The sequence below is a fragment of the Osmia lignaria genome, chromosome 3 (genome assembly GCF_051020975.1).
Source record: "Osmia lignaria lignaria isolate PbOS001 chromosome 3, iyOsmLign1, whole genome shotgun sequence".
NCBI lineage: Eukaryota > Metazoa > Arthropoda > Insecta > Hymenoptera > Megachilidae > Osmia > Osmia lignaria.
In genome coordinates, this window is record NC_135034.1 from 5,292,830 (window position 1) to 5,310,830 (window position 18,001).

The following is an 18,001-nucleotide window of genomic DNA, read 5'->3' on the forward strand; positions in this document are numbered from 1 at the left end:
CTCAGAGCCAAAATATATTAAGTCATATTTTTCAAATTTTAGAGCAGAGCAAATCAAAATGCATAATTTTTTTAAAGCAGATAAAGAATATATCATTTTATTGTTTGAAAATGAAATCGTATACTGGACGGATGAAATTAAATATAAAATCCAAACATTACAGCAAATAATGTGGTTAATAACTCGAGGCATTTAAACTTCCCACGCTGTATGGTAGTGGAGTAGAAAATCAAAATGATCCCGTAGCTCCCCTACCTTTTAATTTATTAGACGAGAAGAAACCGGGTCAAAAGAACTTGGATTAGTGTTCATAGCTGTAAGGAAGCTAAACTACTTTTAAGTTTGATTAATTTCATCGTATCACCTTTTAAAGATGATAAAACGTCATGAATGTGTCATCTTAAATTATAAAATGAATAACTTAATGATTTAAATGTTGAACTAATCTTTATTTATTTCTGTCTGTTACAGATCAATGCGGAAAATGTCGAGCCAGCACTAAAAGATTAAACTTAAACAAATACTGCAAAAGAGACTATGGTAAGTTCAAAAAATACTAACAAATTGTAAAAAAGAAAGAAAAATTCTTGTCTAATAATACATTTTTTGAAAAGAAATTAAAACTATTTTTCTATCTTTTTGTGATTTTTCTTAGCTATCCTCGGTAGAATAACAGACAGACACAAAAAGAACGACGGTTCACCGGCTGGGACAAGCGTTTCCGGTTCCGTTTGGATTCGTTTCACCTTAGATGTTAACGTCATCTACAAAAAGTCTCCAAACTCGAGGATTCGTCGTGGTGACGTATTTCTTTACGTACACTCGGCTGATTTAGCCTGTAGATGCCCGAAAATCAAGCCAAATAAGTAAGTCATATAACGCATTATTTATAATAAACAAAATCATAATTTTAATATAAGTATCATTAATAAGTACGCGCGGAAAAATGCTGCATGCGCGGTAACACTTTGCGTCGGAACGCGTCTGCGCATGCGCACGGTAAGATGCGTCTGTACATGCGCGCAGTAAAACTTTGCATCAGTGCGTATCTGACATGTGCGCAGTACGAAAGGAGCATGGATGTAGAATGTAGATACAAGGTTAGCTCCAATTTTTATTTATTTCTCAGTCTTGTAATATCACAATATAATATCGTTTATATAACATAAACTGCGCGATACCACTAGTCATTGAAATGATAAAATATTTATTATGCAGGAGAAAACTTTAAGTCCGTGCACGTCTGCGCATGCGCGCAGCTTAATAGAAAACATTTCTAAAAGCTGTCCTGTCGTTTTCATTAATTATTTAGTTGAGTAGCATCGGTCATCACTGGCGAACATAATAAAGAAATTTTCGGATTTTCTGATTTTCAGGTCGTACTTGATACTTGGCCAGGAGAGCGATGGCGGAGGTCAAGGTGGACTGACAGTAACGCAGAGGTCAATTGTGATCGAGTGGCGCGACGAGTGGCATCGCCGAATGCGACGCTTTCAACGAAGGGCGATATCGTGCCATTGAACTAATTATTCCCGCCTGACCAAGGAAATATAGACGGAGAAAGAAGGGAAGATAGAGAGACAGGAAAGGGAGAGGACAAGTAAAAAGAGCGATAGGTAAAAATAGAAGTTGAAAACCTTTTAAAACTTGTACTCTCGTAGGAAGGTTGCACGTTCATTTTCAAGCTGCCAATAGCTGCTGTATATCTACTCGCATACCTACTTCTAGGTTTCTTTTTCGCACGGAGTACTCGACGACGTCCTAAGATTAACGATAAGTAATAAAGTAAACGTCATTGCCAAGTGAAATGCAAGTGAGAACTCGAAGTGTTTATAGAAGAGAAATATCAGGCGAACTGAATTCTTGTTATATACAAATAACACTTAATTTATTGCAACTGACATACATGCTTTGAATAATAATTGACTATCTGTATACCATCTACCTATATAGAAGAAGATCGGTTTGTTAATTAAGCAGATCTGTGAAAGAGCGATGAAATCATTTATATTAACAAAATTCGATCTGCTAATTTTATTTCCAATATAAGTATGTGCCAAATTTTTCAAAATAATTATTTTATATATATGTATAAATTAACAAAAAAATATTCAAGTCCTATCTAATTCTCCTATACAAAGGTATGCACACTACCTTGACTCTCGAAAATAAATTTTTACATGTTTCAAACTTAAAAAAAAAACTGTATACATCAAACATACGGACTTCCCACGTGCATTTCATTAAATCAAAAAAAAAGAAAAAATGCAATATCTTGTATTAAAATTAGATTTAGAATTTATATCAATATATACATTTCCTATGGATTTATAAACTATACTTCTTTTTTATTGATCGTATATAAGAGAATGCAGAAGGAAAAGAAATTGCGTTTTATATATATATCTGCAATAATTATCGAATTGATTTTATATACGTGTTCAAGGTGTGTTGCGACTGAAACGGCAGCATTGTACTCCATTTCTGGAAAGAAAGATTTCACAATTTTTTGTCCCTTTTGCTCAAAAGAATATAAGGAAACAAATATATAAGAATATATTCCATTATATGTATTAATACGAATCGAATGTGCAGTATTGGATAGCGAATTAGAATTAGTTGTATCGCATATCAGTTGTAACTAACGTTTCGTACAAATATTGTAATTTTCATTGTTTCGTTACAAGCTGGTATGTTGCAAATTTCTATGAACGTACAATTCGAAAAGAATTATTTTCTAAATATTTCTAAATGGTTATATTACTTTGAATACTTGAATCGTCAAATTTTTTAAATTTTATCAAAGATTGAATTGGTTCTCGGTATTAACAGTGTTATATGTACATACCGATTCTTTTACCGAAAATTTTTCATTTTTATTTTTATTTTAAGTTGAACGAATTGTTCCTGAAAATTTGCAATATTCCATCTCTCTTATTACAATTTGATGTTTTACAATGTTTGTAAATGTCTTTTCCCAGCCCCCAAAAACTTCCCATCTTTCTTCTTTTCTTCCCCTGCCCCCTCCCCCCATTTTTTTATTTATTTATTCTCCTCTCATTCGATCATCGTGAATCGAACCACATTTATAAAGATATACGCGTACGTTGAATGTAGATTTTCTTGTACATTTTCTATATAAATTATTAAGATTCATTTTTTCTAGTTGATATTATTACTAGTAGTATTATTATGGATAGTAGTAGCGATAGTCGATAGCAGTAGCGATTATGAAAAAAATATAGAGGCTAAGCTCGAAATGTGTCGAAATATTACGGATATGGAAAAGTTTTCATTGTTTCTTAAGCAATATTTTTTAATTTTTCTTGTATCATAAACCATCTTCCTCTTTTACTATATATCATTTCTCACCAATTAAAAGTGTAAATATGTCAATGAATACATTTTATTATACAGGAGTGTTCGGATACCCGAGATTACAAAGTCGGGTCGGGTACCCGATGCATCTGTCTATGCTTTATTACTTACATTGATCGATATTAATATAATAGGACAATATACGTTAAAAAATTTTCCAAAATACCTCATATTATTATTTATACACGAACTATGAAAACTTTTGCATATCTCTGATACTATTCATGAGAATCACCGGTTGAACTACTTAATACCAGGGAAATTATCGTAATTATCAGAGGTTCATTTAAAATTACGATGATTAATATTATCGACGGTCGCGAATATGTACGAAGGTATAAAATAACGTGTTATTTATTTAACTTGGACGGTATTTGTTGCGACCTTCCACGAAATTTCTTAGGAAAAATAATATACAAAAATGTTTCCTTTTACTATGACGTCGCGTGATAAAACGAATTGTTCTTCCGAAGGCTAAGGGTTGTTCTTTCTTTGTTTTTTACACGCCCTAAAATATGTACCTTGACAATAAAAAGAAACTGTCTCGATTATGAAAATTTTACCAACTGAACGAGAAAAATATTATTATCGTTAAACGAAACGACTTGCGATTAAATAAATGTCGTGCTTGAAATGTAAGTTCCTAACTGTGACGATTATTACCTTCGAACAGGTGATCACTAAAATCAATTTTAACCCATTTTCACCGTTGCTGTCTTTCTTTTTTCTTCTTATAATTTTAATCCGTTAAAATTGTATCAGTCGTATTAATTGACGAATTTTTCAATAATTTTCAATGCGTGTTTTAATGCTTAATTTTTGGAATTATCAACAAGTAGAACGAAGGTTCAATTTAGAAATTTCGTTTCGAAGATCGTAACTTGTAAGAGCGGTATCCACGGCTAAATACCGTTTTGCGTACCGCAATCAACAATGTATCTATGTACTTACGATATTAATGATTAATGAGTATCGAGCGCTTTGGACGCTCTATGCGATCGCAACAGACGACTTACTATCGTATATTACGAACAGAACTGGTATGAAATGACGTACTTCAATTCCTGACTTACGTGGCTCTTTTTCAACCTTCTTTCTTTGCACAATTTGTTTAAAAAAAAAAAAAAGAATTAAACTAAACCTAATTACATTTTCGTAATAAAAATTTATTTTCTATGAATGTTATCTTTTCAGTAATAGAAAATTAATTTTCTTTTTATATACGTGTGTATATTTAATAAAAATATTAATTATGATTTGTAGAAAAAGTGGCCACGTAAATAGAGATCTGTATAATGGACAAAAACAGTCGATTCGAGGACTATTATATCATTAACATCGATGATGATTGAAATTTTTATAAAAGAATTATATCCCATAATTATTATTTATGATATCTCATCGTTCCCGAGATGTATCAGCTCCAAACATTCACTGTCTCCGTCGCCTACGCTATAATCACGTGTATAAAATGTATCAACGTAAAATAATGTTAACGTAAGTAAAGAATATATCAGGCTATTCGAAAAAATTAGTACGTATATTCAAATGTTAGAAAGATAAAATACAATACACGTATAGATAAAACAAAATTACACGATCGTTAACATAATATCATAACGATGGAAGAAATTTTTTTTTATTTCTTTCTAACATTTTCAAATGAAGTTATAACGCATCTTCCAATTTTATTTAAAATGACCTCTTTCGTAATCTGAAATACTTGTGCCATTTTTCATAAATAAAATTAGGGTTTAAATATCTAAGAAAATAATGGCCGGAAATAATGTTACTCTTTCTTACTTTCCAACGACTTTATTTAATATCTTGCAGAAAAATTTTATAAATAGAAAAATCGAAATGTTAATTTGCAATAGCTATTTATACAATTAGAGATAGACGAAATAGTATAAAGTAATTTTAAAATGGCACAAGCGTTTGGAATAACTTAATACTTGCCTTTTATTTTTACTAATCTATATGTTGAATAATATTCTTTTTGTTAATAATTAAAAAGAACAGTACAGATAAAAGAACTGAATATGCAGTAAGAAAGTAAATTACAAAAATGCGATTGATCAAAACCGGCAAATTTTATTTGTTAATATTGCATACAGAATATCAAGTAGTTACTATATTATAAGAATGTAACGATTATTATTGTTCAGTATCTCCTTCGTGCGAGCGAAAAGCCGAAAACTTGTACTGTTTTAATTAAGAATTTATCGCGCCTACGGCATATTGTAGATCAAAGAATTACCAATTTTAGAGGTCTGAGATTTGAACCAAATTCTTGACCAGTTGTATATCGTAAATTATACACGATATCGAATTAAGTGTGCTATTTATACCTCCACATTATTAACCGATTACTGTTGTACCACAATTACGATTTAGATTCGATTAAATTATTAAGCGTACCGTATTGTTGTGTATTGTGGTGTAATAAATGTGATTAGTTGTATGAATAATAAATACAATGCATAAGAAAGATACATACAACAATTTTGATCTCGTTTTTGTATAACATATTTAGGATAGGTATAAATTAATAGACAGACAATTATTAAATTTATCTTATTTATTTAATACTTTATTTACACACATAGTACATATTTAATCACTTACTGTTCTTTAATGCTATCTTACAGCTTCTTATTGTTCTACTATGTACACACTTTGTGAACTTAGTACGAATAATATATTTTTAAGGATTACTTAAATTTACATTTATTATCAAAGGATTCATAAAAAATTCAACCATTATTGTTATTAAACATATCATGCTGTATCATTTATTATTTCATCATTAATATGATGAATTGAAAATTAAACAAAAAAATTTTTAGTATTTGAATTTGTAACTAACGATAAATGTTATCTTTTTATAACATGTACTCAAACTAAAATATTTATATTATCATTTTTTTTTTTTCAAACAAATTATAATTGAACTTCAATAAAATAAATTATATTCGTCATCACACTGTATAAAATATATATAAGTATATACCATATATGTGAAATTATAAAAATTTTGAATGTTTTACTTTTATATCGCAAGTATAACAGACCTGACTGTTGACCTAAAGGTATCTGGATAAAGAAATTTACCTTTGGTCCGGAATTGTATTTAGGTCCACCTTACCCTCTTAATTTAAAACTTGTTGAATTGTTGTATGTACATCAATGTTCGTGTCGTTATTTCTGATAATTTCTTTAGTACAAAGCGTTTAAATTCCCGAAAAACACGATCGTCGCAATTCTGATTAATTACAATTACCGAAACTTTTGCGTGATCTTTCTTTTCAATTACAGATATAAAATCTAAGTGTACTTTGTCAAGTGGTTTGTGTTTATTACTATCTTCAATTGCTTGCTCCGATATAAGGGCTTCTTTTTGCAAGCAACTTAAACTTGGATTTAACACAACACTGTTAATTTTTCTGTTACGCCAAACACAATGAGATCCAACACAGTGAAATTTAATTGTTTGATACTTTTCTGTATGTACATCTGACAAAATATCAACTTTCTGTTGCTTCGCTTCCACGTCATCCGTAAGAAGTTCAACCTGCACCTTAAAAACTTTTTCAAAAATATCTTTTATCACGTTACAAACAATAGGGTACCAACTACCCTCTGTCAATTTTGTCGTTTCATCTGTACATGTATCTATACTCTTTGATTTGATATGCTGCAAATGATTCAGAGGAATTGAAATTCTAAATTTATTCTCAGGAGAATTCTTATTTAAAGTTGTAGTAAGCAAAGTTTTCATTAGATCCCTGTAATCATTTTTACTAGTCGCCGTGCAAATTTCAGCACCGACTGCGCAGTACTTTACAAAAATGCTCAGTGTTGGAAAATGTATGCCCATTGTAACATTATGACTTAGTTCTATAGGATCTTGGACACACATTGGTCTGTTAGTAGTAAACTTAAGATTTTCATTCTCTTTTACACACGCTTTATACCTATCCATACAGGACGGTAAATTTTCTATATCTATAAATTCCGATTCTGTGTGTATCGTTCCGTCGATTGGGCATATCACCTTGGATTTAAAATCAAAAGTTGCATAGAAGAAAAAGAAGCCGTGCAGAAGTTCTGGAATACTATTCTCATTTAAAACTGGTGGTAGTGCTATATTTTCATCAAAATTCATTTGCCATCCATTTAGAATTTGTGGTTGACATGTTTTCTGAAGCTCCATTAAGGGAGGAATAATGTTAACCGACGGTTGTTGTAAATAAAAAATAATTAATAAAATCAAAGCGTAATTGGATATCTTTCCTGAGCATGATATTTTTAAATGTTTTGCCCAGTATTTAATGAGCATCATTAATGGTCTCAATCTGTCATCAAGAGAAATATAATACTTTATCAAATTACTTTTATATATACCCAAACTATTTTTAAACGATATATCACAAGAAACGTTTGTTCGAACGTAACAAAATTTTATAATAGGCGTCTTAGCTTTTGGAATCGCTATTATATCGGAGAAAGCACAGTTCATTCCGTACATAATTTTTTTCACTTCTTTAAAAATCTTTTGCATGGTCCACACATCCGGCGACGCACTTTCGCTTTCACATATCGGTTCACCTTAAATGACAATATTGTCATCAAATCGCTCAAAACATTGATAACGATATAAATAAATTAAAAATCTTACCAATGTCCATATATATATCTAAATCACATTCTTTAAAACCTAGCCCAGTTTGAGTCGAACCAAACTTGTATGTTTTACATTTTGGAAATATCACTTTGAATATTTTATCTAGATGCGTACAAACAGTTTCGTATCGTGTTTCTATTTCGAAATCGGTAAGTTGTACAGCGTTCAAAAACATTGTTAACTGATTATCAAACGTAGCTTCTCCCTCAAATAGGTGTTTTATATTATCATAATTTATTACACCATTGTTTTCAATGGGAGTATTTTGTTTCATTGGTTTAGGTTTCCCTAAATTGTAAAATAAAATAATTATGATTCACAGAAGTTGGCTGTAATTGCAATTCAATTAAATAAATACATGTTTTCATTTATAATACATACCCTTGAATGGTCTTCTCTTTTTTATCTTCAATTTAACATTATTTATCCAAATAGGTTTATTTAACAGAACTTCTGCTGAGCTTCTACAACATTAAAAAGTTACAATTAGACAAAATTATTGTTCATAAAGTAGGAAAAAAATAAAGGATGTTAGAGAAGAAAGTTGTAACCAGTTCTAAGCTCTGTTTAAGAGTTATAAAATTATAAAATAAAACAATTATTCGATTCTAATAAATGTGCTAAATAGATTGCATTACCTGTCACAAAATTCAATAATAAGATAACTCGGACCAAACTGATACCACTTAATAGTACCATATTGTTGAAAATAATCTATAAGTCCACGTGATGGAATAAATTTTGGTAATGGCGACACAACAATTGATCTTTCATTGATTTCAACTTGTTCAAATTTCTTCAAATGCTTTTTACCTGCAAGGTGACCTTGCAAGGCATACTCATCTTGAAAGTGCATTGAACATATATCGCAATGTTTTGACATTGTTCTTTATATATTAAATAATCTTTTCAAATTTATAAAAATTTATTTGCCCTCTTCCTTTTATTGTTATTAAATATTTTCAAAATTCTATAAAAGAATATACAGGTATATTCTTTCATTAAATATCAAGCATTCCGCTTAATCATTAAAAGAAATAATACCATTGTATTTACAAAACTTTGTTTAATTCAATGTAAACAAAAGTGTTTATATACTATATAAAGAGGTCACTTCCTTCATAAAATAGTTCAGATTTTTTGTATAATGTAATTATTGTTATTTGTCTTTACTAAGTATTATTTGATATACAAAATGTAATACTGCTGACAAATTGAATTGATCTATTAATTGTCCATTAACACTTAAATTTTAAGTGTCACTATCACTTTATGATACTTTTTGCATATAATCCAAGGTGTATTTAGAAAAATATATTCAATACAATCGACCACTTTATTTAATACTTAAATTTTATTTCAAAATAAAATAATATAACTATTGTATTTTTACATTTGTAAACGATATAAACATATACAAACGATATACCGTATTTTTACAATTATTAATTATACCACAATCCACTCTAACCTAAGATTTGTCGATATGCAAAGAGACTCAACGGTGGTAGGGGTCCCAGACACCCCAGGACGAAATAAAGTCGATATGCAAACAGCACCATCGGCGCAGCGGGGTCCCAGACACCCCATATGCAATCGGGTCGATATGTACAGAGCGCCAATAGTGCTTCGGGGTCCCAGACACCCCAGGATGTATTCATATCGATACGTATACAGCACCACCAGTGCTCGGGGGTACCTGATACACCAGCAGGATATCAGGTCGGTATCACCCCCTGTGGCTCGGGGGGCTTAGAATACGGCCACGGTATCCCCTGCCTGTCGTAAGAGGCGACTAAAAGGGGGATGTAAAGGAGCGAGTAAAATGTAAAGAAATAAACAAGTTAAATAGATATAACAATAATTTTATTAATAAACAATTGTAAAATATAAAAATTAATGGTAGCATTGTACTATTTCGCCATTTGTTTGGTTTTTGTTTTATATTTCCCTATTTCCTATCAAATCCATCGCTATCCTGCATTCACTAATTCCCAATTGTATTTCGCTAGATCCGGTCAAACCCGTCACTATTCCGAACAAGTGAGTTTCACGATTTGTTCGTTTTTCGTTCTTATATTTCGCTAGATCCGGTCAAACCCATCACTAGTCCGAACAAGTGAGTTTCACGATTTGTTCATTTTCGTTCTTATATTTCGCTAGATCCGGTCAAACCCATCACTATTTCGAACAAGTGAGTTTCACGATTTGTTCGTTTTTCGTTCTTATATTTCGCTACTTCCTTGGGGTCCCCGATACCCCGGATGCTACTGCCGGTATGCAGAATCACCGGAACTTTGGGGTCCTTAGAAATCCGAGACAGTATAATTTAGATATACAGAATCATCGGTGCTTGGGGTCTTTAAAACCCCGAGACAATATAATTTTGGTATACAAAATCGTCGGTACTCGGGGTTCTTAGAACCCCAAGACAGTATAATTTCGGTATACAGAATCGTCGGTGCATGGGGTCTTTAGAACCCCCAGAGTATATAATTTAGGTATACCGAATCGTCGGTGCTCGGGGTCCTTAGAACCACGAGACAATATTATTTAGATATGTTGAATCGTCGGTGCTAGGGGTCTTTAGAACCCCAAGAAAATATAATTTAGGTATACAAAATCGTCGGTGCTTGGGGTCTTCAGAACCCCAAGACAGTATAATTTCGGTGTACAGAATCGTCGGTGTGTGGGGTCCTTAGAACCCCAAACGATTTAATTTTGGTAGGCAGAATTATAGTTGCTTCGGGGTCCTTAACACCCCAAGATGATATCTTGGTATTCAGACAAACTCGCCGCTGTTTCGGGGTCCCTGACACCCCGGATGCTGTAATGTCGGTATGTAAAGTATGTCACTGGTGCTTCGGGGTCCTTAACACCCCAGGATGAAATCAGGCTCGTACGTAGAGGGCACAACTAGCATAATATTCGTACTCGAATTTCTTTCCGGAGTTTATTTAATTTACCTCATTTATCTTGTCCCGGGTGTCGTAAAGACATCTGAAATTATTTCATTTTTTCCCTCTTTATAGGCCAAAACCCATCCCTTTTAATTATTAATTATTTTATCCTCCTTTATGGGCCAAGACCCATGCTCCCTAACTATTTCTTATCCTACTCCTCTCTATGGACCAAGGCCTCCCTTGGCAGATATTTATTTCTTCATTCTTTTTATGAGCTTATCCTTATAGCACTGCATCCCTCACATCACCGTCTTCCTTACATTTCCGTATCTTTTACATCCCTTAATTCTTTACATCCTTCCACTCTTTTTATCCCTGCATCCCTTACATCCCTTATGTCCCTGCAACCCTTATAGCACTGCATCCCTCACATCACTGTCTTCCTTACATCTGCGTATCTTTTACATCCCTTAATTCTTTACATCCCTCCACCCTTTATATCTCTGCATCCCTTACATCCCTTATGTCCCTGCAACCCTTACAGCACTGCATCCCTCCCATCACTCCCTTCCTTACATCTCCGTATCTTTTACATCCCTCCATCCTTTTCATCCCTGCATCCCTTACATCCCTTATGTCCCTGCAACCCTTATAATAAATATATTACAAAAGCTGGTTCGAGTAAAGGTAAGTAAAGGTAAGTAATTTTTTAACTTTTAATTTTTGAATTTTCAATTTTGCGCCCTCTAGCGGCAAAAATGTGAACTAAAATTTCGACCTCGCGTCAGCGCCATCTGGTTTTAGAAAAAGGAACTGTATCATGCTGGAATTTTGGCCCTCTAGCGGCAAAAATGTGAACTAAAATTTCGACCTCGAGTCAGCGCCACCTGGTTTTAGAAAAAGGAACTAAATCGTGCTGGAATTTTGGCCCTCTGGCGGCAAAAATGTGAACTAAAATTTCGACCTCGAGTCAGCGCCACCTGGTTTTAGAAAAAGGAACTAAATCATGCTGGAATTTTGGCCCTCTAGCGGCAAAAATGTGAACTAAAATTTCGACCTCGAGCCAGCGCCATCTGGTTTTAGAAAAAGGAACTAAATCATGCTGGAATTTTGGCCCTCTAGCAGCAAAAATGTGAACTAAAATTTCGACCTCGAGTCAGCGCCATCTGGTTTTAGAAAAAGGAACTAAATTTCGCAAAAATTCAGCTGGATGTTGTGCTTTTCGGTGGAGGGATGCAAAGGACGTTGAGAAGTAAAGGATACAGGAATATAAGGGTTGCAGTGATGTAAGGGTTGCAGTGATGTAAGGGATGCAATGATGTAAGGGGTGCAATGATGTAAGGGATGCAATGATATAAAGGATGCAGAAATGTAAGGGATGCAATGATATAAAGCATGCAGAAATGTAAGGGATGCAGGGGTGTAAAGGATGCAGAAATGTAAGGGATGCAATGATATAAAGCATGCAGAAATGTAAGGGATATAATTATGTGAAGGATGCAGAAATGTAAGGGATACAATGATATAAAGGATGCAGAAATGTAAGGGATGCAGGGATGTAATTAATGCAAAATCTATAACGTATAAAGCTATTTTATTTGGTTCAAATATATACATTGTTCGTGTGCTGTAAAGTATTCGGTAAGGTTTTGAGATATCTTGAAATGACCCAATACTTTGAAACGGTACTTAATGTTCATAGTTTACAGTAGGAACAATTTCCTAATAGTTCAGACATTCCAGTTTAATAAATGCAGTAGAGCTTATAAAGTATGGACTACCGATGATCCAGAATAACATTAGAAGCATATTTCTTGCTTTTTAGACAATATTCTACAACCGTGTAAATAGTAAGTAATCTCCTATCCATGGCACTTAAGTGGGCTTCTGTAACAAGGGGTTGAACATCGGCCATCATAGACTCGTGAGCAACGAGTTTTCCAAGAGCTATGCTTAAAGATCCACCACTGAACAGTTTCAAACGATCCCAAGTAGTTTTATGGATCCTAAAATAAAAATAAAATACTACTTTTTAACAATGAACTAGATATTAATATTTATATAAATACCTACATGCAACATTGATATAGTGGGGCTAAAATATCAAAATGATCGACATCAGGATTCCCAAGACTCTTTCCATTGTCAATTAATAAAACAGCAGGATTGTGGAAATTATTCTGCGCCAATTCGTAATGATGACGATCACCATTGTCCATTAAGAAATCAAAAATTGCTGTATCAATCAAATCTAAAAGTCTACTCGACGACTGAGGTGAATATGCCTTGGAGTCTTTCACCTGAAAAGAACAAATGCCTAGTACTATTTATTTTTCATATACAAAAAATAGAATGTACAATTTGAATATACTTTTTCGCAGTAATTATCATCTGTTTCCCATGTAGCAAGTTTGTTTCTTTTGTAAGTCCTTTGCCAGGGATGACGGTGTTTAACTAGCTTTAAATATCGCGGTAGCCAAGAAATTAAAGCACCCTCCAAAATGTCTCCCGTCCCGCAAACTGGATCTGCAGGGGAACAGTAATGACAAACCCCATATAGGCAAGTATCGTTACCATCTTGATACAAGGTTGCATAAAGTTCTGGAGTTGCTCGTGGTCGAATTTCATTTCTTAAATCAACTGCAAAAATATTTGATTTTATATTAAACATTATATACATTTATGCAGGATGATCTATGAAAATGTACACACGTTTTCTAATAACAGTAAGCGGTACTCTTCTTAAGGCCAGCAGGGAAGATAAATGGAATGCTACAACTTCGGCATTGTGCCGGTCTTTACCATGGTAAACCGGCCCTCGAATAATAGCGTCCCTAGAATACCACTGAGGCTTGAACATCGCCTTCGTCCCGTGTTCCAAAGTTAACATTAATTTCAGTTGCGTACCAAGTGGCGCGTTATCCGCTCGCATTACTCTTGATTTACGTAAAGTATCCAATATCGTTCCTAGCTCGGGTGCAACTGGTGGAATTAACTGATGAGCGTCAGGCCACTGAAAATATAATAAGAATAGATTTAGAATACTGTTCCGTATTATTTAAAAGCATTTAATACGGTACTAACATTATTATTAGGAATATTCCATATATTTTCACGAACATTAGGCATTATTCTCAATTCAGTTAACAAACGTTCCAATACTATCGTGTAACTAGTATTTTGTTTAAAGTATCTCGATGGTAATATTTGAATCTCTTCTCTAATTTTCTTTGCCATACTTTTGGCAACCGATTTTTGCAGAGCTTGTAAATTTTGTTCTGCTCGAGATATTAATTCTTCCTGTTCGGGTTTTAATTGTGAAGTAGGCATGCCTTTTGATGAGGTTTTGTGCGACGAGCTCTCTACGATCATTCGTATGAAATATACATTGACACTTAGGACAAGAATCAAAAGGCCGCCCAAAGCAACGAGAGCACAGCGTCGGCCAATCATCTGTAAAGAAAATTTAATGTAGATGGCGCGCAATTGTTTCACTTGTCAAATATTATAATACTAACGAAAACTATAGCCTTAAAAATTCATAGTCTGGCTATTTATATTCTTTATGAATTCATCATTTTGTTTTCAAACATATTATGAAATATTTAACACGCATATATACGTATATAAAGTTAGATTAATTTACATTGTTAATATTAAATAAATAACTAGTTTCTAAACAAATCTAATGCAATAGTTCTAAATGAATTAGAAGCTTAATTAATCTTGCACTAACATTCTATATACGCGTGCAGCAAATAGTAATAACATAGCAGTGTTATTGTGACAGAAACGTATGAGGAATCGAATCTAATAATGAAAAAGTCTTTTGTAAAATGAAAATGTCTATAGATATCACCTTTGAAAATTGGCCACGCGGTTGCTGTCACCTGATAATAAATATTTTTCTCATGTTTCGATGAAACCTCGGTTCAGTTGTGTCCAACTACCTTAGACAGGCAACAGTCGGACGCCATTTTTAACTTCGATCCAAAGCACTCGCGCGTCATAGTACAATGAATTTGAATCTGTAGTAAATGAGTGGTACCTAAAAATCAACTAAATTTTCAACAGAATTTAATTAATAAGGATTTTTATTTTGCGTTTATGGAATAAGGAATTATAAAACGCGATAATTATAATCATGAATTTATTTTATAAAAACATGTAAACTACATGGTGAATATAGTCGAATTAAATTTAGGCTATCACTCCAAATGGAGTAGGAGGTTCCTTTAAAACGCGGTGGTGGTGTTCGAATGGCTCGGTTCTATATCGTTTTTTATCTCTATAGTTACACTCGTACAAACATTTATGTCGATATATACATATCAGTACATGTTTTTTATTCTCTTCGTTGTCTCTCCCTTTCCCGAGCAAGTTCTGTAGCATAATCGTAAGGCGAACCTCTCCTACAATGAAGAAAAGCTCAGAATTTTTTAACAAATAATACATATCAAAGGAACACATTACCTATCTCGATGACGATCTTTATCACGGTAACGATCTCTACTTCTATCTCTATGCGACCTATCTCTGCTACGACTTCTATTATCTCTTTGTCTCCGACTTCGATCGCGGCTACTCGATCGTTTAAAATGGCGGTCTCTTTCCCGGTCCCTTTCCCGTGCTCGCTCTCGTTCTCTTTCTCTGATCCGGTCTCGTTCACGGTCCCGCTCCCTATACTTGTCCTTACGTTCCTCATCAGATCTGGAAAAAAACAGTATTCGAAGGGAAGTAACGCCGAATAATGGAATACCATTTAAAAAAATATGAATTTGTGCAAAATATATATGTACGATAATGTAAGATACCAAGAAATTATTGATACTATACACCTCGATATTGCACAACAATTTTTGTATTCCTTGATATCTAATGTATAGAAGAGATCAGTGTACAGTTATCATGAATATCGAGATGAGTTCGCTAATGCAAAAAAGTACAATAAAATTTTAAGTAGATAGTAGTAAAAATATAAATAGCATAAATGTATCTAAAAATAAGTTAATCGTCTGTAAAGCGAGCGAATAACTGTACAAGAATCAAATAAGAACATACACGTGTACTAAAGAAAACTGAACGATGATACATTGAGATCAAGGCTATTTTCCTGGAGATGGTACGTCTTTAATCTTCACCCCATTACCCTGACAAGTTCATAGAATATTATTAACCTTATAAAAAATAGTAACGTGATTGTATTCATACCACGTGGACGCACCTGGCTCGCCACTGGCTTGTTCTTTCGGCCTCACCCCACTGTGCTTCGCTATCTGGGATATGTCGTGGTTGGTTGCGGGATGTAAGGTTGCCGTTATCTTTTCTATTTCCACTGTTACTATATTTTCCGTGGCTATTTAACGTTATAGGTGGTTTCGCGTTTCTGGCGTTCATAGACTGCTGAGGAAACCTTTCCGCTAATCGATGCTCAAGTTCTTTTTGTATAGGCACTGGTATTCTTGGGAATAGTGTTGAGAACCACTCTAATTTAGTAAGAAACTGTTTCAGAATATCACCCATTTTCATTACTTGTCCTCCTCCAGCTTTTACATCTAACTCCTCTTCGTCTTCTAGATAATCGCTATACCAACTAAATAAATCAGCCGGTGGTTGTGTGTATCTATCAACGGTAATAACATATTTCTTTTAGAAACAATACTATTACATTGTTGTTATTATTCTTACCTAATATACATAAATCCTAGTGCTCGAATATACGGTGAATCGGGATGGTTGATAAGACCATTTAATTGTTTCCGTGTTAACCTCAAGGTGAAGAGTTTGTACAGCAGACAATACGCCGTCGAGACAATTCCTCCAGCGCCGACGCCTCTAACCTGCATGAACCGCTAAATTTACACCCCCCTATGTCAATTAATCACATACATATCATATTATAATATATTGACCGAGAACATGCTACTCTGCAATAAGTAAGTGTGATGTTAAGAGTCTGCTCAGTGCCTGATTCAGACTGGTTCGAGGCCAATATTTTGATATTGATGCCTGATTATACGTAACTAGTGGAAGTTTAATTATGCTTAAAACTTCCGCTTTGTACAATTTATTTTAAATGCTTTCACCTTTCCTAGTTTTATCAGTAGTTCTCATTTCACTGAGCGTCCAGGTCCATTAAAGTGCTATAAATTTGGAGTTCTTTCTTGCGTACGGTAACAATTCTGTGATCTCCTTAGTTTCAAGTCAATAAATAATAATTATGAATTAACAACGTTTTAGAAAACATACTCACGCCTCCACACATGCCAGTCTGCCCCGCCGTTTTCCTGCTTCCTTTCTCCCATGGTTCCAAATGGGAGACTTTATAGTAAATTTCATCAATGACCTCATGGTATGTCTTTAGTTCGTATAAATTGACTTTAAAATAGTGGGATGACTGTATATTTGTTAAAATTAATGGATTTAAGTTCATAGTCCTTTCATTTCCCCAAAGAGGTAATATGTTCGATTTTTTACCCTCCTTCTGGGCTGGTCGACGTTCTTCATCGCAACCACTGGAATTGTTCCATGGGGAGCCTAAATAACAATGTTTAATTTATTTTAAACCACTACGTAATAGCGATATACATAATATAAACTTCGATGCCTAATCGTATAGTTGAGGTTAAGTATATTCACAGATCATAATTCGCTGTACAATGGTTTATTCTTCCATTGAACATTGTAAGAATAAAAAGTAAAATACACGTGCTAAAGGTAATATACTTTTACTTACCATCAGCTCCTTCCGCTTCTTGCATTTGCATATTTGTATCGCGAACTTGCAAGACTCACGATGAAGTTTAGCGCATCAAACGCACCATACAAATGTTATACTTTACCGAACATTTACAACGTTAACGAAGACAACAGAAAAAATAAATATAATCGTGTCTTCAAAATAATTGAATTACAAATTCTAAAATCTATCGTAACGCTTTTTTATGCAAGTACATAGAAAACTGACGTCAACGGAAAGCGAAAAAAGACACAATACGGTAATACGCATGCCTACAAAATGTATACATCCGGT

The 18,001-nt window shown here is 33.6% G+C and overlaps 4 protein-coding genes across 8 annotated transcripts in view; 1 reads left to right on the forward strand and 3 right to left on the reverse strand.

Annotated features, from left to right (window-relative positions):
* LOC117605398 (netrin-1-like) overlaps positions 1 to 4,513 on the forward strand; it is a 63,042-nt gene extending 58,529 nt beyond the window's left edge. For both annotated transcript variants that reach the window (XM_076693387.1, XM_076693388.1), the window contains 3 exons: positions 472 to 540; positions 656 to 866; positions 1,377 to 4,513. In XM_076693387.1, the coding sequence (XP_076549502.1) occupies positions 472 to 540; positions 656 to 866; positions 1,377 to 1,521 (425 nt within the window). In that variant the 3' untranslated portion in view covers positions 1,522 to 4,513. The remainder of the gene's footprint in view (positions 1 to 471; positions 541 to 655; positions 867 to 1,376) is intronic.
* A 1,437-nt stretch (positions 4,514 to 5,950) lies between these two features.
* LOC117605399 (speckle targeted PIP5K1A-regulated poly(A) polymerase) lies at positions 5,951 to 9,560 on the reverse strand. Its single transcript, XM_034326687.2, has 4 exons — positions 8,704 to 9,560; positions 8,447 to 8,529; positions 8,060 to 8,353; positions 5,951 to 7,989 (listed from the first exon to the last, which is right to left on the reverse strand). The coding sequence occupies exons 1-4, from the start codon at positions 8,946 to 8,948 to the stop codon at positions 6,536 to 6,538; spliced, it is 2,076 nt and encodes a 691-aa protein (XP_034182578.2). The 5' UTR covers positions 8,949 to 9,560; the 3' UTR covers positions 5,951 to 6,535.
* A 2,991-nt stretch (positions 9,561 to 12,551) lies between these two features.
* Positions 12,552 to 15,007, reverse strand: LOC117605208 (glycosaminoglycan xylosylkinase). 2 transcript variants are annotated; one of them, XM_034326241.2, is made up of 6 exons: positions 14,828 to 15,007; positions 14,053 to 14,421; positions 13,681 to 13,981; positions 13,340 to 13,608; positions 13,042 to 13,268; positions 12,552 to 12,974 (listed from the first exon to the last, which is right to left on the reverse strand). In XM_034326241.2, exons 2-6 carry the CDS (start codon positions 14,419 to 14,421, stop codon positions 12,746 to 12,748), a joined length of 1,395 nt encoding a protein of 464 aa, XP_034182132.1. In that variant the 5' UTR covers positions 14,828 to 15,007; the 3' UTR covers positions 12,552 to 12,745. The 2 variants fall into 2 exon arrangements, with proteins under 2 accessions (XP_034182132.1, XP_034182133.1); XM_034326242.2 differs by having other exon boundaries at positions 12,852 to 12,993.
* A 148-nt stretch (positions 15,008 to 15,155) lies between these two features.
* LOC117605210 (pre-mRNA-splicing factor 38B) lies at positions 15,156 to 17,901 on the reverse strand. 3 transcript variants are annotated; one of them, XM_034326247.2, is made up of 6 exons: positions 17,705 to 17,901; positions 17,222 to 17,505; positions 16,657 to 16,820; positions 16,193 to 16,591; positions 15,442 to 15,678; positions 15,156 to 15,351 (listed from the first exon to the last, which is right to left on the reverse strand). In XM_034326247.2, the coding sequence occupies exons 1-6, from the start codon at positions 17,733 to 17,735 to the stop codon at positions 15,300 to 15,302; spliced, it is 1,167 nt and encodes a 388-aa protein (XP_034182138.1). In that variant the 5' UTR covers positions 17,736 to 17,901; the 3' UTR covers positions 15,156 to 15,299. The 3 variants fall into 3 exon arrangements, with proteins under 3 accessions (XP_034182138.1, XP_034182136.1, XP_034182137.1); XM_034326245.2 differs by having other exon boundaries at positions 15,166 to 15,380; positions 17,705 to 17,892; XM_034326246.2 differs by having other exon boundaries at positions 15,167 to 15,380; positions 16,657 to 16,808; positions 17,705 to 17,890.
* Between the last annotated feature and the right edge of the window lie 100 nt (positions 17,902 to 18,001).